The 20,414-nt window shown below is 48.4% G+C and overlaps 1 protein-coding gene across 8 annotated transcripts in view; it reads right to left on the bottom strand.

Moving 5' to 3' along the window:
* LOC126987886 (cocaine esterase-like) overlaps positions 1-20,414 on the bottom strand; it is a 70,995-nt gene that overhangs the window by 27,943 nt on the left and 22,638 nt on the right. For 4 of the 8 annotated variants that reach the window (XR_007741256.1, XM_050845365.1, XM_050845360.1 and 1 more), the window contains exons 2-9: positions 10,384-11,313; positions 9,358-9,547; positions 8,634-8,819; positions 4,498-4,670; positions 3,759-3,942; positions 2,147-2,421; positions 1,619-1,754; positions 331-466 (exon numbers count right to left, since the gene is read on the bottom strand). Coding sequence is in view for 7 of the 8 variants with exons in the window: in XM_050845360.1 (XP_050701317.1) it covers positions 331-466; positions 1,619-1,754; positions 2,147-2,421; positions 3,759-3,942; positions 4,498-4,670; positions 8,634-8,819; positions 9,358-9,547; positions 10,384-11,313 (2,210 nt within the window). In the remaining variant the exon portion in view is untranslated. The remainder of the gene's footprint in view (positions 1-330; positions 467-1,618; positions 1,755-2,146; positions 2,422-3,758; positions 3,943-4,497; positions 4,671-8,633; positions 8,820-9,357; positions 9,548-10,383; positions 11,314-20,414) is intronic. The other 4 variants (XM_050845361.1, XM_050845367.1, XM_050845362.1 and 1 more) reach the window with 3 other exon arrangements.

Genomic DNA, 20,414 nt, shown 5'->3' with positions numbered 1-20,414 from the left:
ATATATATATATATATATATATATATATATATATATATATATATTTTGCCACGGGGCAAAGTGAAGGAATGAAGGGAATTGAGAGAGGTGGAGAAATGGAGAGAGATGAGGAGAGCAGTGGAAGAGTGGAGAGAGATGAGAGAAGTAACGGTAGAAGGGATGGGGGAGATGTTTAGATAAATAGTGAGAATATTACATTTTCTCTTATAATTTTTAATGAACATAATCATTGCCCCCCTCCTCCCCTACCGCCAGCCCCAACCATGCCCTGTCCCCTTCACAAACCCATCCTTTCTGCCTTCCTCTCCCTGCCGGGGTTGCTTGACGTACCCCGTGTGCGCGAAGGAGCCCAGGAGCTGCATGAAGGTGGCGGCGACGGTGCGGTCCTCGGTGTTCCTGAGGGTGTTGACCAGGCCCAGGAAGGGAAGACCGAACACAAACTGCAGCTCGCTCTCGTGGTAGGACCCTGGAGAGACACAAAGTAGGGTGCACTGTGGGGGAAGGAGGAGGAGGAGGAGGGGAACGGAACACACGGCCCCAGTACGTCACGTCGGGCGTGTATAAAAGTGAAGAATGATTCGCGGGACCCGTTGTGGCAGCGATCGGCAGTTCGACGGCTTGGCGCGTCAGTGTTGTGCATTCACTCGAGCCATTCCCTGCCAGTCCAATACAGCCATTCAGCGACATTCGGGGTTGACTCAGCTGTTGCTGCGTGGGCATCACAAGGTAAAAAAAAAAAAAAACCACGACCCTGCGATTCGATTACACTTGTCATTTCATGCTTGATAAGCATTCGGTACGCTCACCTGCTTTGTTTATTTCCTCGTCTGTCACTTTCCGTGTCTTCTCTCTATAAAGATTACCTCAGCACTGTTTCATAGTCTTATCAAACAACTCTTCATAACTAAACACAACCCTATCCTTCGCGATGCCATACAGTTACCTTTATGGGCAAGGCGGCGGCTGCCAGCCACCAAACGGACGGTATAGTACCACTGTCCCTCGGGCACTCCGCCCGTCACCCACCTGTCATGTCGACGGTAGGCACCCAACAAACCGCCGGGGTCTCTCAAGAAGAAATGCGAGACGTGTCGGCGGACTGACAGACTGCCGCCGCTAGTGTGACGCGTCATGTGAACAGTGAACACAAAATGCATATCAGAAACCTCGACAGCAGCAAGCAGATTGACTGTCTAAATGTTCAAACAAAGACAAGGGATGTAAATCGGCCTTAAGGCGACTAATAAACACCTTACACATCCGAACAACCAACACGCTCACAACGAACAGCTCAACACTGCCGCCGTCCTCTTCCCTGCACTCTGCCTCCCTTACTAAGCCACGTCCTCTTACTCCTTTATCCTTGATAACACAAATGCCAGCTGTCCTCCACAGTGAAACAGAAGAAAGCTGGATGGAGGAGAAAAGCGGGAGGAGAGCCTCGTATGCTTCCCTGCTTCTTCCATGCATGAATAAGCAAAAAGCAGCTGAAATGTGAATGGAGGAGAACAAAACAGAATGAGAACGTTCTCTCCCCTCCCCTTTCCCTTCTCTTCTCTTCGTCCTTCGTCCCTCCCCGTCCCGGCCCCCTCACCCATGGTCTAGATTTTGGCCTCACCTATCCACTCCTGGCCGCCCACACGCACGTCGTCCTGCGAGGAGTAGGAGAACTCTGCGAGGTAGATGGTGGTCCAGCGGCTCAGCACCCTCGCCTCCTCCACGCAGGGCACGCGAAGGCCAAGGTCTGAGATCAGCTGAAACACACCAACACACACACGGATTGGAACAACTCACCTCCCTACATTATTATTATTATTATTATTATTATTATTATTATTATTATTATTATTATTATTATTACTATTATTATTGTTGTTATTATTATTATTTTTATCATCATTATGACTGTCAAACATAGGTATATAAACAAGGAAATGAAGAAAAAAGCTTATTCTCTTTAACATTAACACATATATGATTTATTTTTTGTATTACTTTCTTTCTTATAGCCTACTACTACTACTACAATTCCTCCTCCTCCTCCTCCTCCTCCTCCTCCTCCTTCTCCATCTCCTCCTCCTCCTACTACTACTACTACTACTACCACCACCACCACTACTACTACTACTACTACTACTATACTTACATCGGCCACGACTCTGGTAAGGGCCATGGATCGACTTGAAGCTTCAGTGGTGTTGGTGTTGCTGCTACTACTGTTACTGCTATCAATGGTGGTGCTGGGAGTGGCGGTGGTGGTAGCGGTGGAGTTGGCCAGGTGTCCGCGGGCGTAGAGGTAGGAGGCGCGCACCACATGCATCACAGCGGCCAGGGCGAGAGGCTCCAGCGCCGGGTACTTCTGGCGCATGAGCATGTCGATCCACTTCTCGGCGTCCTCCAGGGTGATGTCGCTCTGCCCTGCTGGGGAGGCGCGAGTCATGGGGAGGTACGGGGTCAGACATAGAGGGGGCAACGGAAGAAAGAAAGCAAGAAAGAAAAGAATATATTAAAACTATCTGAAAAACAAGACACAGAAAAACACAGGAATTGCAGCACAACTAAAGAAACAGCCTAGTGGGAGCCGACGCTTATCCCACGCCTACTACTGAACTGAACCGAACTGTGGTAGATAGAAGCAGATAGATGGATAGAGGTAGATGCAGGACCAGAAATAGAGGGAAATACGAGATCAGGAACACAGAGGAAACAGAATAGGGAAACCATTGAAATACAAGGCCGGAGACAGAGGGTAAACATAGCTAGGGAGGCAAGGAATACAGGGATATGAAGACAGAGTGAACATGTAGGAGGAGCGAGACAAACAGGAAGCGAAGTACACCTCTAGAAATACAGGGGGACCATGTAAGGCTCTGATAGGTAGGATGTATAAAAGGTAGTGCCGGTGCAGACTCAGCAGACTCTCACACAACCAACGAAATCTAGCTCCTACCACAGAGCTATAAACAGAAGGCATCAAGGCCCCCTCACACAAAAGGCAGCCCCTGTTTATTTGCTGGGAGCTCATGCACAGCAGCAACTCCAGGATTTGTTTTATGAAGGGAGAATGTTGACAAGAAATGGAGGAGGAGGAAGAGGAGGAGGAGGAAGAGGAAGATAAGTGATAACAATACAAAAGATTTAGGGATATAATGGATTGTGAAAGGAAGGAAAATGATGAAAAGACGAAGCAAAACAAAACAAATAAAGGAAAAGGAAAAAGAAGAAAGAGTAGGGGAAGGAAGAGGAAGAGGAGACAGCGTAGAAAAAATAACAAAGAAAAAAGGAAAAGAAGAGAAAGAGGATGAGGAGGGAGAGAAAGAGGACGAAGAGGAAGAGGAGGACGGTTTTGATATCTCTGACGGAAGGAAAATTAATTTGGAGATAAAAGTTGGAGAGAAAAGTGGAAATTGAATATAAGCCACAATAAAAAAATTCTCTCTCTCTCTCTCTCTCTCTCTCTCTCTCTCTCTCTCTCTCTCTCTCTCTCTCTCTCTCTCTCTCTCTCTTATCTCCTCTTTCTTCCCTTCATCTTCTTTTACCTTTTTCTTCCCTACCTTCCTACCCTCTCTCCTTCCTCATCCTTCTTTCTTCCTCATCTCTCTCTCTCTCTCTCTCTCTCTCTCTCTCTCTCTCTCTCTCTCTCTCTCTCTCTCTCTCTCTCTCTCTCTCTCTCTCTCTCTCTCTCTCTCTGATGATGATGATGATGATGATGATGATGATGGTAAAGGGTTGGGGCAAGGGTCAGGTAGGCGCCTTACTCTTACTGAACCAGATGGTGACCTCGTCCCGCGTGAGGGTCATGACCAGCGGCACGGGCGTGAGGTGGCCCTGCTCCATAAGTCTGCGGGGTTGCTGCGGCAGGAAGGCTCCGGGCTGCTCGCCCTCCACCACGGGGGCGAAGGCCAGCCAGAGTCCGTCTTGCACGTACTTCTCGCCGTAAACCTGTAGGAGGCGAGGCAGGCGAGGTTAGGGGCGGCAAACCTGTCTACAGAAGGGCGGGAGGGGAGTAAACCAAGGGACAGGAGAGTCGCCGCGAACCTGCGGGGAGCGAGGCACGGCAAGGCTAGGGGAGCGTGTAGTGAGCCTCTCGATCGGGTATCCACAGGAAGGGAGGGAAGGAAGGGCGGAGGGCAAACCAAGGAACAGTAGAGCCTTGCCGTATTTCTAAGGGAGGTGAGCCAGGCCGAGGTTAAGGGAGGGTGAGCCTTTTGGGAGTGCTATAAAAAAGTCCGAATCAGCCATGAAGTCAGTTTGGGAGGTCCCGCTCGGGGAGTTCCCTGGCCATAGCGCTGCCAAATCTTATTGAACGTATCCAGAATATTTCAGTCACTCCCCTCGATGAATAAACTTGACGAGACCGTGAAGTAAAGTAAGAAGATTGAAAAGAAGGAAGGGAGGAAGAATAAAAATAGATTGCATGGAAAGTAGTGCCACAAAACCAAGAAAAACAAGACAATAATGGGTTCTTGGAGTTCTCAAGTCTCCCGAGGCGCTGACCTTGTTGATGGAGTCCGCGTCCGTGTTCCTGAGGCAGCCCACCATGGCCCGCGTGTCGCTCTGAGTGCAGCCCACGTCCGTCGCGAGCTTTTGGGCGAAGTGCAGCGGCCGACTTTGCAGCGACCACGGGGCAAGGGCACAGCCGGAGAGGGCGACGGCGCGGGTGAACAGGCCTGATGGGAGGGAGAGATGACTTTATATAATTCCGTATTGTTAAACGCATCGGCGCCTCAGTTCACCTGCTTGTAAAGGCCTCCAAAAACGGTCGCAACATGAGCCCGAAACGTTGTATAATACGAGTCTGCGACTTGCTGTACTTCTATATTTCTAATGTTGAGTTCTTGCGCTGGTGAAATTACTGCTGACTGCTTTTCTAGGCTATTTTATATATTTTCTTGACGGTATTAATTAAGAAGAAGCAGTAGGCGTATGTGTGAGGGGAAGGGGAAAGGGGAGAGGGGACTGACTTTCTGCTGGAGTGCTCCGGTGTGTGTGTGTGTGTGTGTGTGTGTGTGTGTGTGTGTGTGTGTGTGTGTGTGTGTAATTTACCTCTTGGTCTGCTGCGGGTCACTCTCGAGACAGCCAGCCGTTCCCCTACGGAAGAGCACAAAGCTCATAGTACCGATCTTTGGGTAGGACCGTAGGACTGACACCACTCACACACAACACACCGCGACAACGAGGTCACAACTCCTTGCCTTACGTCGCGTACCTACTCACTGTTAGGTGAACAGAGGCTACACGTGAAAGAAGATAAACCCAACTTATTCACCCGGCCGCGGAATCGAACCCCGGTCCTTCTGGTTGTGAGGCAGACGCTCTATCCACTGAGCTACCGGGCCGTGTGTGTGTGTGTGTGTGTGTGTGTGTGTGTGTGTGTGTGTGTGTGTGTGTGTGTGTGTGTGTGTGTGTGTGTGTGTGTGTGTGTGTGTGTGTGTGTGTGTGTGTGTGTGTGTTTAACTAGTGTGGTGTAGTCTCTAAATCTTAATTTGTCCAGTTTTTTCCTTAATTTGCCACGTCTATTTTTTTCCTTAGATTGCCACGTCTGTTTTTTCCTTAATTTACCACACTCCTCTCTTTGCCTCCTCCACTTCTAATTCATTCCAAGCATTTTTATTTACAGGGAAGACGCGTGCGTAAATGTATGTACGTATATATGTATGTTTGTATGCATGTATGTTTTTTTTACAGTAAGGGAGGCAGCTCAAGGGAAAAAAAAGACCAACAAAAAAGCCCGATATCATGTCTGTCTGTCTGTCTGTCTGTCTGTCTGTATTTATGTATGTATATATGTATGTGTGTATGTTATCGCCGAATCGCTAAAAACGGATAGGTAGGGATAAATGAACTTGGACGAGGCGAGTGGAAGTAGTGGGAAGTAGTGAAGATGTGACAGGGCAAGTGCTCGGCTGCTCTTGTTTACAGTATGAAAGTGTCATGCCAGCATTTTGACGCCGGCGCAAGAAGGGTCAGTACTGCCTCACACGTGCAGACCTCCTTGTTTTGCTGAGTCAAACAGGGGTGATAAGACGAGCCTGGGGGTTACAGTGTATGTATATAATATGGTGAGGAGAGGCTGCGGAGCGCGTCGTGTGTATGTACCTGCTACTCGGATTAACTAAGAGACGGAAGTGCGTATGTATGCATGTATGTATGTATATGCGTGTAATGTGTGTAAGTATATATGTGTTGGGGTAAGCTGCGGAGCGCGTTGTGTGTACCTGCTGGTCTGGTTCACTAACAGGCGTGTGTGTGTGTGTGTGTGTGTGTGTGTGTGTGTGTGTGTGTGTGTGTGTGTGTGTGTGTGTGTGTGTGTGTGTGTGTGTATGTATGTATGTATGTATGTATGAATGTGTGTATATATGCGTTGGGGGAGGCCGAGGAGCGCGACGTGTGTACCTGCTGGTCTGGTTCACCAAGAGACGGAAGTGCGTGCGGGCCGGCGCTTCCGTCCTCCCTAGCAACGCGGCCGTTAATTAGGTCAAGACAAAAGACGTGGATTGCAAGCCTGTCACCGCCACCCGCCGCCGCGTCCCGACCCCCCCCCCCCTCTCTCTCTCTCTCTCTCTCTCTCTCTCTCTCTCTCTCTCTCTCTCTCTCTCTCTCTCTCTCTCTCTCTCTCTCTCTCTCTCTCTCTCTCTCTCTCTCTCTCTCGGGAACAGGCTTCATCCGTGTGTGTGTGTGTGTGTGTGTGTGTGTGTGTGTGTGTGTAAACTAATTAACTAACTTTCCAACTAATGAACTACACAAATAACTACATAACAGTATGTGTGTGTGTGTGTGTGTGTGTGTGTGTGTGTGTGTGTGTGTGTGTGTGTGTGTGAGCGTCCCGCCCCACCCCCGGCAAGTGCCTGTTTGTCATCACGCGGCGTGTGGGTGACAGGCTGGCCGCGGCGACCACTCAACACTCTCCCCGCATTATCTGATCCACTGAGCCACACGGAGAACCATACGGAGCCACACGGGACAAGCTTAGCAACGCCTCCGCCACCTACACCAACACCAACACCGCCACATTACATTACGGCCACTTTTACGGTTCGCCTTGATGGCTTAGTAAGCCTCCAAACCAGTTCCAAAGCCTTCGAAAATTCCTTGTGTAGTGTTTTGGGTTCATAATTAAGTTAAGAAATCTGAGGAAACTATACACGGGAAACCTCTTCCTGTGTGTCTGGCGTTGCATGGAAAACCTAACCATTGTGGAATGTAAAAAAATGAATAGGTTGGAAAGTGATTTATATCCCTTGTGGCCTTTGAAATGCTTATTGTATTATCCAAAATCGTCTGAGAATACGGACCAAGGTCTGTTTATACTGTTTCGGACGCTCTCCCCCGACAACCTGTTGAGGAAAGCCCAGAAAGGTGAACAGCCAGGCGGGACGAGAGGGGCTGAGGGAACATGGGGGTAAGACCCGCATTTTTAAACATTTCGTCGCCTCAGTTCGTCTGTTTGAAAAGCCTCTCGTAGAAATTGCTGAGGTTTTCATGGACTGTTCTGTGATCTTAGTGATAGTTATACATGACTTCTGCGCCACGAACGGGTATAGCACACATGAAAACCCCGTTAATCTTCTCTGTGGCCTTGGAAAATCGTCACCTTCGTAAACAAAGCGCTAAGTCATTATTTTCTACTTTATACAGGATATCAGAAAAGAACTGTCATCATCTCATTTGGCTTAAGATTTAGGCAGAAATGAAAAGGCCAATTCTAGTACACTCGAACCCTGAATGGCGAAGGCAATTATATAGAAATGGGGAAATCGCTGAAAATGACTTAGGCAATTATTTTATGAGGGTGACGAAATAGTCGTTGTGGGAGCCCGATACGTTTAAGAATATGGGAGTAAGACAGGCGCCAACTACAGATATTAGACAGGGAAATCGATGGAAAGCAAACGTAGCAAAGATGGAAATAATTAATGGAAATAAAATCCTTCTTTTTTTCTTCTTCCTCTTCTTCTACTGCCTCTTTCAACTCCTTTGTAATCCCTTCCTACTACTTCTTCCTCTTGTTTTTCTTCTTGTTTCTCTCATTCTTTTTTCTTTTCTTCTTCTCCTTCTCCTTCTTCTTCTTCTTCTTCTTCTTTTTCTTTCTCTTTCTTTTTTGCTCATTCTTGTTTTATATATTTTCTACTACTTCTTCTTCACCATCTTCCTGTTCCCCTTCCTCCTCCTCCTCCTCCTCCTCCTCCTCCTCGTAACGTGCAGGAGATGGCTGGAATGGGAGGTAATCAAGAAGCCATTCATAACACACACGCGGCGCCGCTGGGTAGTGAAACGTGAAGCGTCGGCCCCGTAGACTGTGGCGGCTGGGGCGACACACACCACCGCCACCTCCAACCTTTCGTCGATCAAGTACACCTATTTGGCAAGGCTTTCAGGGATGTTTTTGGGCATTTCAAGGGGTAGTTTGTACCATGAATGTGAGAAGAAACTCATAAAAACCCGATTAATCTCCTTTTCGGTATTCTTCCCCTATTCTTCCTCCTCTTCCTCATTCTTCTTCTCATCTTCCTCCTTCTTCTTCTTCTTCTTCTTCTTCTTCTTCATCACCTTCCTCCTTCTCCTCCCCTTCCCCCTCCTCCTCCTCCTCCTCCTCCTTAAGCGCTCCCCTTCTCTCCCACAATTCCACTCACCGCTGGACAGAGGCGACACCAGGTGCAGGATGACCGAGGCTGCCCCGGCGGAGTTCCCCAGCAGCAGGACCTTACTGAGGGAGGCACCGAAGGACCGGGCGTGGCGGCGTGTCCAGAGCAGGGCAAGGCGTTGATCCAGCAGCCCCCAGTTACCCCGTGCGGCCTCGTCCCCCGTGGACAGGAACCCTGGGGGAGAGAGAGAGTTTGAAGGCGAGGGAGAAGAGAGAGAGAGAGAGAGAGAGAGAGAGAGAGAGAGAGAGAGAGAGAGTGTGTGTGTGTCCAAACGGAGCCTTTTCCCGGTGATCACAAGACGGTCATCCTTTTCATGGCTCTTGTTACGGTCAGACCTCGCGGCGCTTCCCTCACTTCGCGTCTCTCTCTCTCTCTCTCTCTCTCTCTCTCTCTCTCTCTCTCTCTCTCTCTCTCTCTCTCTCTCTCTCTCTCTCTCTCTCTCTCTCTCTCTCTCTCTCACTCTCCCCACCACACACCTTACTCCTCACACACACATTCTCACCCCCACACTCATACATACCCACTAACCCCACCCCCTACACATTCTCACGACCCCCACAAACACACTCCCCACACACAACCATACAGTCCCCCCCCCAAATACACACATACCTCCACCACCAACACCAACACCAACACCACCACCAACTACTACTACTACTACTACTACTACTACTACTACTACTTCTACTACTACTCCACCACCACGTACCGAAGGGCCCCAGCCTATAGTTGATGGTGACCACGACCAGCCCCAGGGACGCCAGCTTCTCCCCGGGGTAAAGGCGTCCCCCGTTGGAGTAGAAGGACCCTCCGTGGATGTAGAGAACGAGGGGGAGAGAGGCGTTCATCCTCCTCCTCCGCGGCCCTCCATTGCCTCCTCCTCCTCTTTCTCCTTCTAGCTGGAAGAGAGAGATGTGGTAACAGGAAAAGGAGGAGGAGGAGGAGGAGGAGGAGGAGGAGGAGGAGGAGGAGGAGGAGGAGGAGGAGAAGGAGGAGGAGGAGGAGGAACAAAAACAAGAAGAAAAAGAAGAAAAAGAACAAGAGGAAGAAATGTAGTAATAATAAGAATAGAAAGTGAAGGAAGACGAGTATGAGAGGAGGAGGAAGAAGAAGAAGAGGAAGAAGAGGAGGAGGAGGAGGAAGAAGAAGAAGAAGAGGAAGAGGAGGAAGAAATCGAAATAAATTGGTTGAGAAAAAAAAGTGAAAGAGGAGGAGGAAGTGAAGCCCAAAGAAGATAGATAGATAGATAGATAGAGATAGATAGATAGATAGAGAGAGAGAGAGAGAGAGAGAGAGAGAGAGAGAGAGAATGTGAGGTAGGTTAGGAGGAGGAAAAGGATCGATGAGGTAAAGGAAAGATTTGTGAGGCAGGTGTGTGTGTGTGTGTGTGTGTGTGTGTGTGTGTGTGTGTGTGTGTGTGTGTGTGTGTGTGTGTGTGTGTGTGTGTGTGTGTGTGTGTGTCTCTCTCTCTCTCTCTCTCTCTCTCTCTCTCTCTCTCTCTCTCTCTCTCTCTCTCTCTCTCTCTCTCTCTATCTATCTATCTATCTATCTATCTATCTACATATCTACCTGTCTATCTATCTGTCTATCTATTTATATCTATCTATCTACCTATCTCTGTGTCTCTTTCTTTTTCTTTCTTTTTCTTTATTTATTTATTTTGTGAGAAGGGGGGGCGGGGCGGGGTGGGGGGGGGGCGGGGCGGGGTGGGGGGGGGTGGCGGGTGTATACTCACGAGCGGGGTGTACACGTTGAGGGTGAGACAGTCCTCCGACATGTGGTATTCGCTCATGCTTTTCTCCTTCATGTAAAGATAGTCTCGGTCCCCCTCCTCTCCCTCCTCCTCCTCCTTCCTTCCTTCCCCACTCAACCTCCTTTTCCTGGCGTCTCTCCTTCTGTCCTTTCTCGCGTTTTTCCTCTCCTTCATGTAGCTATAGTTCTTCTCTTCTTTTTCCTCCTCCTCCTCCTCCTCCTCCTTCTGTTTTATTGCTTCTGCGTTCAGTCTCCTCCTCTGGGTACCTCTCCTCCTTTCCTTCTTCTTCCTGAAAGCCTCCTCCTTCATCTTCTTTTTCTTCTTCCATTCTCGTCCCCTCTTGTTTCGCCTCTTCGCCCGCGACAAATTCTTGAGTCTGTCTTCGCTTACACTGTGTCTGTTTGAGGTTTTCTTGTCCTTTTCTATGGGGACAAGGGGCTCACCAACACCACTGTCACCACCACTGTCATCACCACCACCACCACCAGCCGGCACTCTCGTCCTGAACACTGCATCCATCTGTGTCACCACCTCCACCCCCTCCTCGGGCATATCCTCCTCCGCCTCCTCGTTGTCCTCAATGTATTCCAGGTCCCATCCCATGCACTCCTTCATGCCTCGGCCCGCGCCCCGGCACTTCTCCTCCTTCTCCTGTTCTTTCCTCTTCTTCTTGAGCCTGTGCGCGTTCTCCACGTTCTTCCTCGCCATGTCCTCCACCTCCTCCATCTCCTCCTCGTACAGCTCGCCGCCCAGCTCCCTCGCCAGCGCCGCGCGGAGCTGGTTCTCGTACTGCACCAAATCCACCTCGCTCTCCACCAGGTCCCATACTTCGTTCTCCAGCGGCTGGTAGCACATCGGGCCGAAGTGGCGGGCGTCCCTCACCCCCTCCCACGCCTCGGCTCTCTCGGGGGCCTGGAAGGGAAGGAAAGCAAGGTTAATGAGGAAGATGAGGAGGAGGAAGAAGAAGAAGACGAAGAAGAAGAAGAAGAAGAAAGAATACGAAGCAGAAGAAGAGGAGGAGTAGGAAAAGGAAATGAAGAAGGAGGAGGACGATGAAGAGGACGAGAAGGAGAAGAAGAACAAGAACAAAAAGAACAAGAAGAAGAAGAGCAAGAAGAAGCAGAAGAAAAGAGTAACAGGAGTAATAACAATGAAAATTATAATAACAATATCAGTAATAGCAGTAACAGTAGTAATAGCAGCAGCAGTATAAGTAATAGCAATAGAAACACACAAGGTTATCAGACTCCTGCGAGAGGCCAGTCACTTCACCAGCACACATCTCCAGGGAAAGCGCAATTTATCACCCACCTTCCCTCCCCTCCCATAAATCTACTTCACCTCAATCTAAAAGAGAATCCCAAGGGCACATGCTACAAGGAGACTTCAAGGGGCCAATCAGCCTATAGATGATGGCTCCCGAGAACCAGTTAGCCTATTCATCACCTGCTTTTCCCGCCCATAAATCTGTCTTCCTCCATTGGCGACTGTCACATGGATGGTACAGTGATGCTTGAGTAATTCTCTCTCTCTCTCTCTCTCTCTCTCTCTCTCTCTCTCTCTCTCTCTCTCTCTCTCTCTCTCTCTCTCTCTCTCTCTCTCTCTCTCTCTCTCTCTCATGGCATGCTAGACCTGAACACACACACACACACACACACACACACACACACACACACACACACACACACGAAACATGAATAAAACATGTAGTACCTGTCATCAGCGTGAAGCAAAATGAGGTCACCTGAACGAGAGAGAGAGAGAGAGAGAGAGAGAGAGAGAGAGAGAGAGAGAGAGAGAGAGAGAGAGAGAGAGAGAGAGAGAGAGAGAGAGAGAGAGAGAGAGAGAGAGAGAAGGGGAGGGAAATAGGTGAGAGAAAAGGTGTTGGAAGAGAGGCAGAATCATCACCATCATCAGCATCAGCAGGAGAAGCATCTGGTTGAGTTCACACCGAGATCCAATACTGGAGAGAGAGAGAGAGAGAGAGAGAAATTTCTATCACAAGTGACCGACATAAATGAAAATGGCCAGCAGGAAAGGACATCTCTCTCTCTCTCTCTCTCTCTCTCTCTCTCTCTCTCTCTCTCTCTCTCTCTCTCTCTCTCTCTCTCTCTCTCTCTCATCTTTGGACTCACATTCCATTACATTCCCTCCGACATCCCATTCCACTCAATTTCTCTCCTTCCCTCCCTCCCTCCTTCTCCTCCTCCCTCCCTCCTGCTCTCCCTCCCACCCTCCCTCCCTCCAGTCATCACTCGTCTAAAAATACAACTCTCCAAACATTTTAACAATATTTGAGAAACCATCTCCTGCACGAACCACTTTTGGACGCGGGCTGCCTCCTCCTCTCTGCCTCCTCCGTCCCTGCCAGCCTCACTGCCCCGTCCCTGTCTCTTACTCTCTCTCCATTTGTCCCTGCCTCTTCTGTCCCGTTCCTGCCTCCCTCCCTGTCCACCTGTCCCTCCCTGCCTCCTCTGCATCACCGCCAGGAACGTAGCAGAGTTATGTTATCTTTTCAAGCGTGTTAATAACAAGAGCGCGGAAGTTATCACGGAGTTTCATCTATATAGCACTGGTTGAGGTCTCAGACGCCTCCGCCTCTCACAGCAACTATTTCCAAAGGCCGAAAAGGAGATCAGTCGGGTTCTAACGAGTGTTTTTTTTCAAATTCACGGTACAGAAGAAGGGTCGAACTACCACCAGGGTCATAAAAGTTCTACCCCTAGAAATGCCTCCCAAAACTCCTACGAAAGCCTTGTCAAATACATGTGTGCCTGGGCTCCGAAATGTTTAAAAATACGCCTCATTTTTGGCGCTCTTGTTATAGAAAGAACAGAGAGTCCTTGAACCAGTACAGAGAAGGGTCACCCAAATGGTCGAAGTTTTTAAAAACTTAGAACAAAGCGAAGGGCTGGGAAAAGATCATTTGCCTTCATTGAAAAGACGTCGACTATGAGACAAAGGTCAAATTGGAGACGTGGGTGAGGCCGCGCTGCTCATCTCCGACACCCTGCCCTTGAGTCTGTGGTGGGAAAGTTTGACATCCGGTTTATCACAGTTTACCTTTCAAATCCTTCCCAAGGTACCTATTTATCGACCAGCCCGTAAGAGAAGATGAACGGCTGGTGAGCTGGGCCCCGACTGCCCAGGGTTGGCAAGCTCAGATATGCGGTCCAAGCCAATACGATACAGTTTCCAATGAAGGTTAGATGGACCTGAAGACGGGGATGGCAGACTAAACACAGGTTACCTGGGGCTGCCACACGTAGGCCGACGGTCAGTGGCCTCTGGTGATCTCCTTACAGCCTCTGCATCCCTGGCTAACCCGCGACCCTGCCTCCCTCTCATTGCCTTCCCTTCCCACTTTATTTCCTTCCCTCCCCTCTCCCTGTACCTCTTCCACTTCTCTCTCCCTGTCTTTCTTTCCTTTCCCTCTCTCTGCCTCTCAACCCTTTCCTCCCTTTCTTTAACCCTTAGCTTTCTTCCCCTTCCTTCTCCTCCTTAACTTCTCTTCCCCTTCCTCCGTGCCTTCCTACCCCTCCCAGCCTTCCTTCTTCCCTTCTAAGTTTTCCTCCATTTCTCTCCTTCCAGCCTCCTCCTCCTCCTCCTTTCTCTTCCTTTCTCCCTGCCTCTCTTTCTCTTCTAGCTTCCTCCTCCTTCTTCCTCATTCTCTCTTCCTATCTCTCTTGCAACCTTCCTTTTCTTCCCTTCCCCCCATCTGTCTCACTTCCTCCCTCCATTCCATCCTCCTCCTTTTCTCTTCTATCTTCCTCCTCCTCTTCCCCCCCCCTCCCCCCCCACCCCCGTAGTCAGGAGGCTCACAGCACGATGGAAGATCTGCTTTTCCATTAGGTGACCGATCCTTCCTTTTATTCGATTTAATTTTATTCTCAGACTGTTTACTGTTTACTGTGTGTGTGTGTGTGTGTGTGTGTGTGTTAGAGAGAGAGAGAGAGAGAGAGAGAGAGAGAGAGAGAGAGAGAGAGAGAGAGAGAGAGATAACACACAATTACCAACAACCATATCATTAAATTCACTAATTACCAAAAGGCGTATCATTTAGGTCACTTCACCACCACCACCACCACCACCACCACCACTGTCACCACAACTGGACACGAGCTAGAAAAAAAAAAAATCAGGGCATCTAATTAACAGTGAAGGCTCCAGAGACTCCCCTTGAAGGCAGAGACGAGTATTCTTGTTCCCCCCCCCCCCCCCTCATGGTGTGCGTACTAAATGGAAGGGAAGGCTGCGTATTAACTGGCGAACATACATATATGGAAGTGCCTCCCCCTTATCTAACCCCTTCCTCCTCCTCTCCCCCCTAAAACTTTAATAATAATAGTAATAATAATAATAATAATAATAATAATAATAATAATAATAATAATAATAATAATAATAATAATAATAATAATAATAATAATAATAATAATAATAATAATAATAATAATAATAATAATAATAATAATAATAATAATAATAATAATAATAATAATAATAAAATAACGATGCTGCTGATAATGAAGAAGAAGAAGAAGAAGAAGAAGAAGATCAAATAAGCGTATATCTATTCTTTGTATGCTTCCATATTTTGTTATTCTCTTCCTTTTCCATCTCTTAAAACCAATCCACTGCGTCTCTTTACCTCTCTCCCTCTCTAACTCTCAACGTGAAGTGTGTGTGTGTGTGTGTGTGTGTGTGTGTGTGTGTGTGTGTGTGTGTGTGTGTGTGTGTGTGTGTGTGTGTGTGTGTGTGTGTGTGTTGGGTGCAATGGCTTTCCCTGAGCGCCCAACAGCCTTCATCTATAAGAGCATCTAACGGCCGCTATATATAACACCTCTGACCTTGGCACCAACGGCAGGATCATCACTCGTCGCGGGGAGGGAGTTACGCGGCGTCCGTGTGGCCCCGCTAACATATGACGCGCCTCCCCGCTTCCCTGGTCGGTATTCTCAGACGCTTTCGGCTCTCAAAACAACTATTTCCAAAGGCCGAAAAGGAAGTTATTCGGGTTCTCATGAGTGTTTTTCTCACGTTCATGGTACAGAGGAAGGGTCAGGCTACCACGGGGGTCATAGAAGTACCCCTGGAAAGGCCGCCAGCCCCTTACGTTTAAGAATGCTGGGATTTCCATGGACTGTTTTGTGGCGCCAGTGGTAGTTTTACACGACTTCTGCATCTTGAACATAAAAAAAACACCCATGAAGACTCTGTTGATCGTGACTGTGTCCTTGGGAATGTCGGGATGGGAGCCCCTTACGTTTAAGAATGCTGGGATTTCCATTGACTGTTTTGTAATGCTAGGGATAGTTTTACATGGCTAAGGCATCTTGAGCGTGAAAAACATCCACAAAGACTCCACCCGATTAATCTTCTCTGTGGCCTTGGGAAATAATTGGAATGGGAGCCCTTTACTTTTAAGAATGTTGGGATGTCCATTGACTGTTTTGTAATGCTAGGGATAGTTTTACATGGCTAAGGAATCTTGAACGTGAAAAACACCAATAAAGACCCTGTCAATTGTCTCGGTGGCCTTGGGAAACAGTCGGAATGGGAGCCCCTTACGTTTAAGAATATCCCGACACGCTAGTGACAAGTGGAGGTCGAGGCTCCGTGCTGGCTGCGTCTGAGAGCCTCCCGTGTGGCCCGCCGCGGGAGGCAACCTGTTCACGCATAATGTCTGGCCCGGCAGGTGCTAACTCACAGGCGCCTCCACTCACAGGTCGGTATTCTTAGACGCTTCCGACTCTCACATCAAACATTTCTACAGGCCAAAAAGGAGGTTTAATGCGTTCTCATGAGTGTTGTTTCACGTTCATGGTACAGACGCCTAGCTTAAGTATCATAAGGGTCAGAAAACTACTCATGGAAAGGCCCACAACACCTACGAAAGCCTTATCAAATGTGTGTGTGTGCTCGAGCGACGAAATGTTAAATAATATGACCTTCACCGCAGCCCCTTCCCTCATGCCTTACACTTTATGGAGTCGCAAGAACCTCCACTGAGACACATTATAAAGTAGGCTTGTGCCCTCTCTCCTATGCTAAAAAGTTGATATGTCTTCTCTACGAGGATGAGTCTAGGAAATTAAATGTGTAGCGTGTAAGGCCAAGATGGGAACCCTTCTAGTAGAGTGACAGTAAGGGATGCATGGAGTGAACTCAGACATTGATAGATAGATAGACAGAGAGAGAGAGTTAATTAATGGGGTCAATCGGGTGGATGAAGAGCTTTGAGCACCTGACAAACAAAGATGTTTACCAGGTGTGTGTGTGTGTGTGTGTGTGTGTGTGTGTGTGTGTGTGTGTGTTTCTCTCTCTCTCTCTCTCTCTCTCTCTCTCTCTCTCTCTCTCTCTCTCTCTCTCTCTCTCTCTCTCTCTCTCTCTCTCTCTCTCTCTCTCTCTCTCTCTCTCTCTCTCTCTCTCTTAACCTATCTATCTTTCTATCTTTGTGTGTGTGTGTGTGTGTGTGTGTGTGTGTGTGTGTGTGTGTGTGTGTGTGTGTGTGTGTGTGTGTGTGTGTGTGTGTGTGTGTGTGTAGATTCCACAGCTGTTTACGTATATCATGTTTATCGGGCCACAGAGGAGACTAAGGGTCATACTCTTAAACATTCGGCGCCCAAAAACACACACACACACATACTTGACAAGGCTTTCGTAGGAGTTGTGGGAGGTATTTCCAGTGGTAGTTTTCAGACCCTGGTGGTAGTCTGCCCCTTCTTCGGCACCATGAACCTAAAATAATGCAATATAATCCGACTGAGCCCCTTATCGGCCTTTGGAAATAGATGATGTGAGAGATGGAAGCGTCTGAGAGTACTGAGGTAAGTAAGTACGTGTTATCATCCGCAGCTCATCTTGACGCGCTTCTCAAGGCTTCAGTACTCATTTATCGACCGCCCGCTATGGGAGGATCAACAGCTGGGTGCGGAAGAGGCTGGGGTGCGCCATGGCCTCCTTCCTGCCCTGGGACGGTATTCTCAGACGTTTCAGCCTCTCAAGTCAGGTACTTCCAAAGGCAGAAAAGAACATGAGTGGCGTTCTCGTGAGTGTTTGTTTAGGTTCATGGTAAAGACGAAGGGTTGGACTACTAGAAGGGTCATTAAACTATCCCTCCAAATGCCCCAAGCTCCTGCGAAATCCCTGTCAGATATGTGAGTTTGGGCGCCGAGATGTTTTAGAATGTGACCCTCAATATTGATTCTTTTGAAATCCACCGATGTGTTCCGTCCTTGCTATCGTTTGCCACTGCCTATAGCGTTCTGTGCAACTCCCTCCTGCAAGAGTTACCCAATATCCTCATTCTTTCATCTCTTTCACATGCAGGTACACTCTGCAGCAGCATTCCTCTCCCTGCATTTCCTTCCTTTCTATAACTTGGAAACTTTCAATAGCACAAAATTGTATCTCGCTTTTCGGCTTTTTGCTTTGTTTCAGGTTGTGCGGAGTGATGTGTGGCGAATATTTCTATCATCCTGTTCTACCTGGATCAGTATATCTCTCTATCTAAAATGGAAGCATACGCTGTCGCTGCATGTGGCCTCGGAGCTCCTCTCCTTTACTGTAAACACGGTAATGTTACGTTCACTTGAGGGTTGTGTTCAAGAGAGCCGTCAGGATGAAAACAACGACGTAATTTAGCAAGTAAATCTAGCAGAAGAGGGCGGCGGACACGCGGTTATGACCACTTCAGAAGGCAGCTTGATGCAAGGGGCCATATTTTTAAACATTTTGGCGTTCAAGCTCATATATTTGACAAGGCTTTCGTAGGATTTCTCGGTATTTCCAGAAGTACTTTTATGACCCCGGTGGTAGTTTGACAAAGCTCCTATAACATGAACCTACAAAACTACTCATTAGAACCCGATCAATCTCTTTCTCGACCTTTGAAAATACTTGATGTGAGAGTCGGAAGGGCGCGCGTGTTCCCCATGACAGTGTTTGCTGCGGCCCGACCCTCGCAGCCTTTCCGGAACTGTGACTATGCTGCCTCCCTCCCTCCCTCCCGCCTGGCCGGCCTTGACCCGCCGAGGTTATTTTGGCGCTTGCTATCACGGCGGACACCTGGCGGCCTGACCAAACCAGACCTGCACAACATGCGGGCTCACGTGCAGCACACACACACACACACACACACACACACACACACACACATACATACATACATACATACACAGACATACAGACATACAGATAGACACACACACACACACACACACACACACACACACACACACACACACACACACACACACACACACACACACACACACACACCAACAAACATACATCATACATATATACATACAATCATTAATCTCTCTCTCTCTCTCTCTCTCTCTCTCTCTCTCTCTCTCTCTCTCTCTCTCTCTTTGCAGCCCTCCCCCTCCCCCCTTCCCTCTCTCTCTTCCTACATCCCTGCACCTCAAAAGTCCCAGGGCTGGAGATGGACGAGTGAGGGAGGGAGGGAGGAAGGGAGGGAGGGAGTGAGGGCTTCATAAAACTCTGCACAGAATAATATAAAACTAATCCACGTGATGGCGCCGCAGCGAGATAAAACTCCCATACATGTTTTTCAATTGGCGACGGCGGGTGGTCCCTCCCTCCCTCCCTCCCCTCCTCTCTCTCTCTCTCTCTCTCTCTCTCTCTCTCTCTCTCTCTCTCTCTCTCTCTCTCTCTCTCTCTCTCTCTCTCTCTCTCTCTCTCTCTCTCTCTCTCTCGCTCCCGCTCTCATTTTTAGCCTTGATAGAAATGGAGGTGAAGCAAAGCAAAGGACTGGGAGTGAAACGGAAAATAAAAGTGAAGCGGGAAAAGAAATGGAACTGGAAAAAAAATACTTATAGCTGCAACTCACTCAGGAAGAAGAGGAAAACAGACCACGGGCAGGAAACGGGTATTTTCGTGTTTTTTTTTTTTTTTTTTGGGGGGGGAGGTGAATGGGGTGGTGGTGGGGTCAGTATGTGTGTGAGTGGGGTCTGTATGTGTGTGTGTGTGTGTGTGTGTGTGTGTGTGTGTGAACAATCAATTCCACCATCACGACACACACACACACACACACACACACACACACACACACACACACTAACCTAGTAACCTAACCCTGCCTACATAGTCCAGGACACGCTATCGCTATATATTGGTCCCAGGGTACCGCAGCGCGTGACTCCGGGTAATCAAGGAAGTAATGACAGGAGGGATGGATCATTTGTTTGCTCTGACCAGGAATCGACTGCGGGGTAAGCGAGTGTGGTATTTTTTTGTGTTGTTGTAGCTGGGTGCCAAGACGCTTCCAGCACACACACGCACGCACGCACGCACACACACACACACAAAAAAAAAAAGGTTAGAAGAGGGAATGATAGGAAGAGGAAAAGAGGAAACAGAGGAGAGGAAGAGAAAAAAAAGAGAAGTGAGGAGATAAAATATGAAAGAGGAGAGAGAGAGAGAGAGAGAGAGAGACGAAGGGGAGGGGGGAGATGATATGTGTGTGTGTGTGTGTGTGTGTGTGTGTGTGTGTGTGTGTCGGAAATCTTTCATATATATATTTCAGTCATTATTTCTCTCTCTCTCTCTCTCTCTCTCTCTCTCTCTCTCTCTCTCTCTCTCTCTCTCTCTCTCTCTCTCTCTCTCTCTCTCTCTCTCTCTCTCTCTCTCTCTCTCCATCTTTCATCTGTAACCAGTAAATCTCTCCATCCCTTCCTCTCTCCTTCCTCCTTGTCCTCCTCCTCCTCCTCCTCCTCCAACTTCCAGGACCGGATATTAAGAAACGCCTCCACCATCAACGTTTATTGGAGGAGGAAGATGGAAGGACCGCTTACTGCCCTCCTCCTCCTCCTCCTCTTCCCCTTCCTCATCCTTCCTTCCTTCCTTCCTTACCCTCTCCTCTCTCTTTTCCTTCCGTATTTATTTGGTTATATTTATTCTTTCTTTCCTTTGGTCTGAATATTTTCTTGTATAGTCTCTCTCTCTCTCTCTCTCTCTCTCTCTCTCTCTCTCTCTCTCTCTCT

This window comes from Eriocheir sinensis, chromosome 67 (assembly GCF_024679095.1).
Source record: "Eriocheir sinensis breed Jianghai 21 chromosome 67, ASM2467909v1, whole genome shotgun sequence".
In the NCBI taxonomy this organism is placed as follows: domain Eukaryota; kingdom Metazoa; phylum Arthropoda; class Malacostraca; order Decapoda; family Varunidae; genus Eriocheir; species Eriocheir sinensis.
This window is presented reverse-complemented; position numbering and strand designations above follow the sequence as displayed.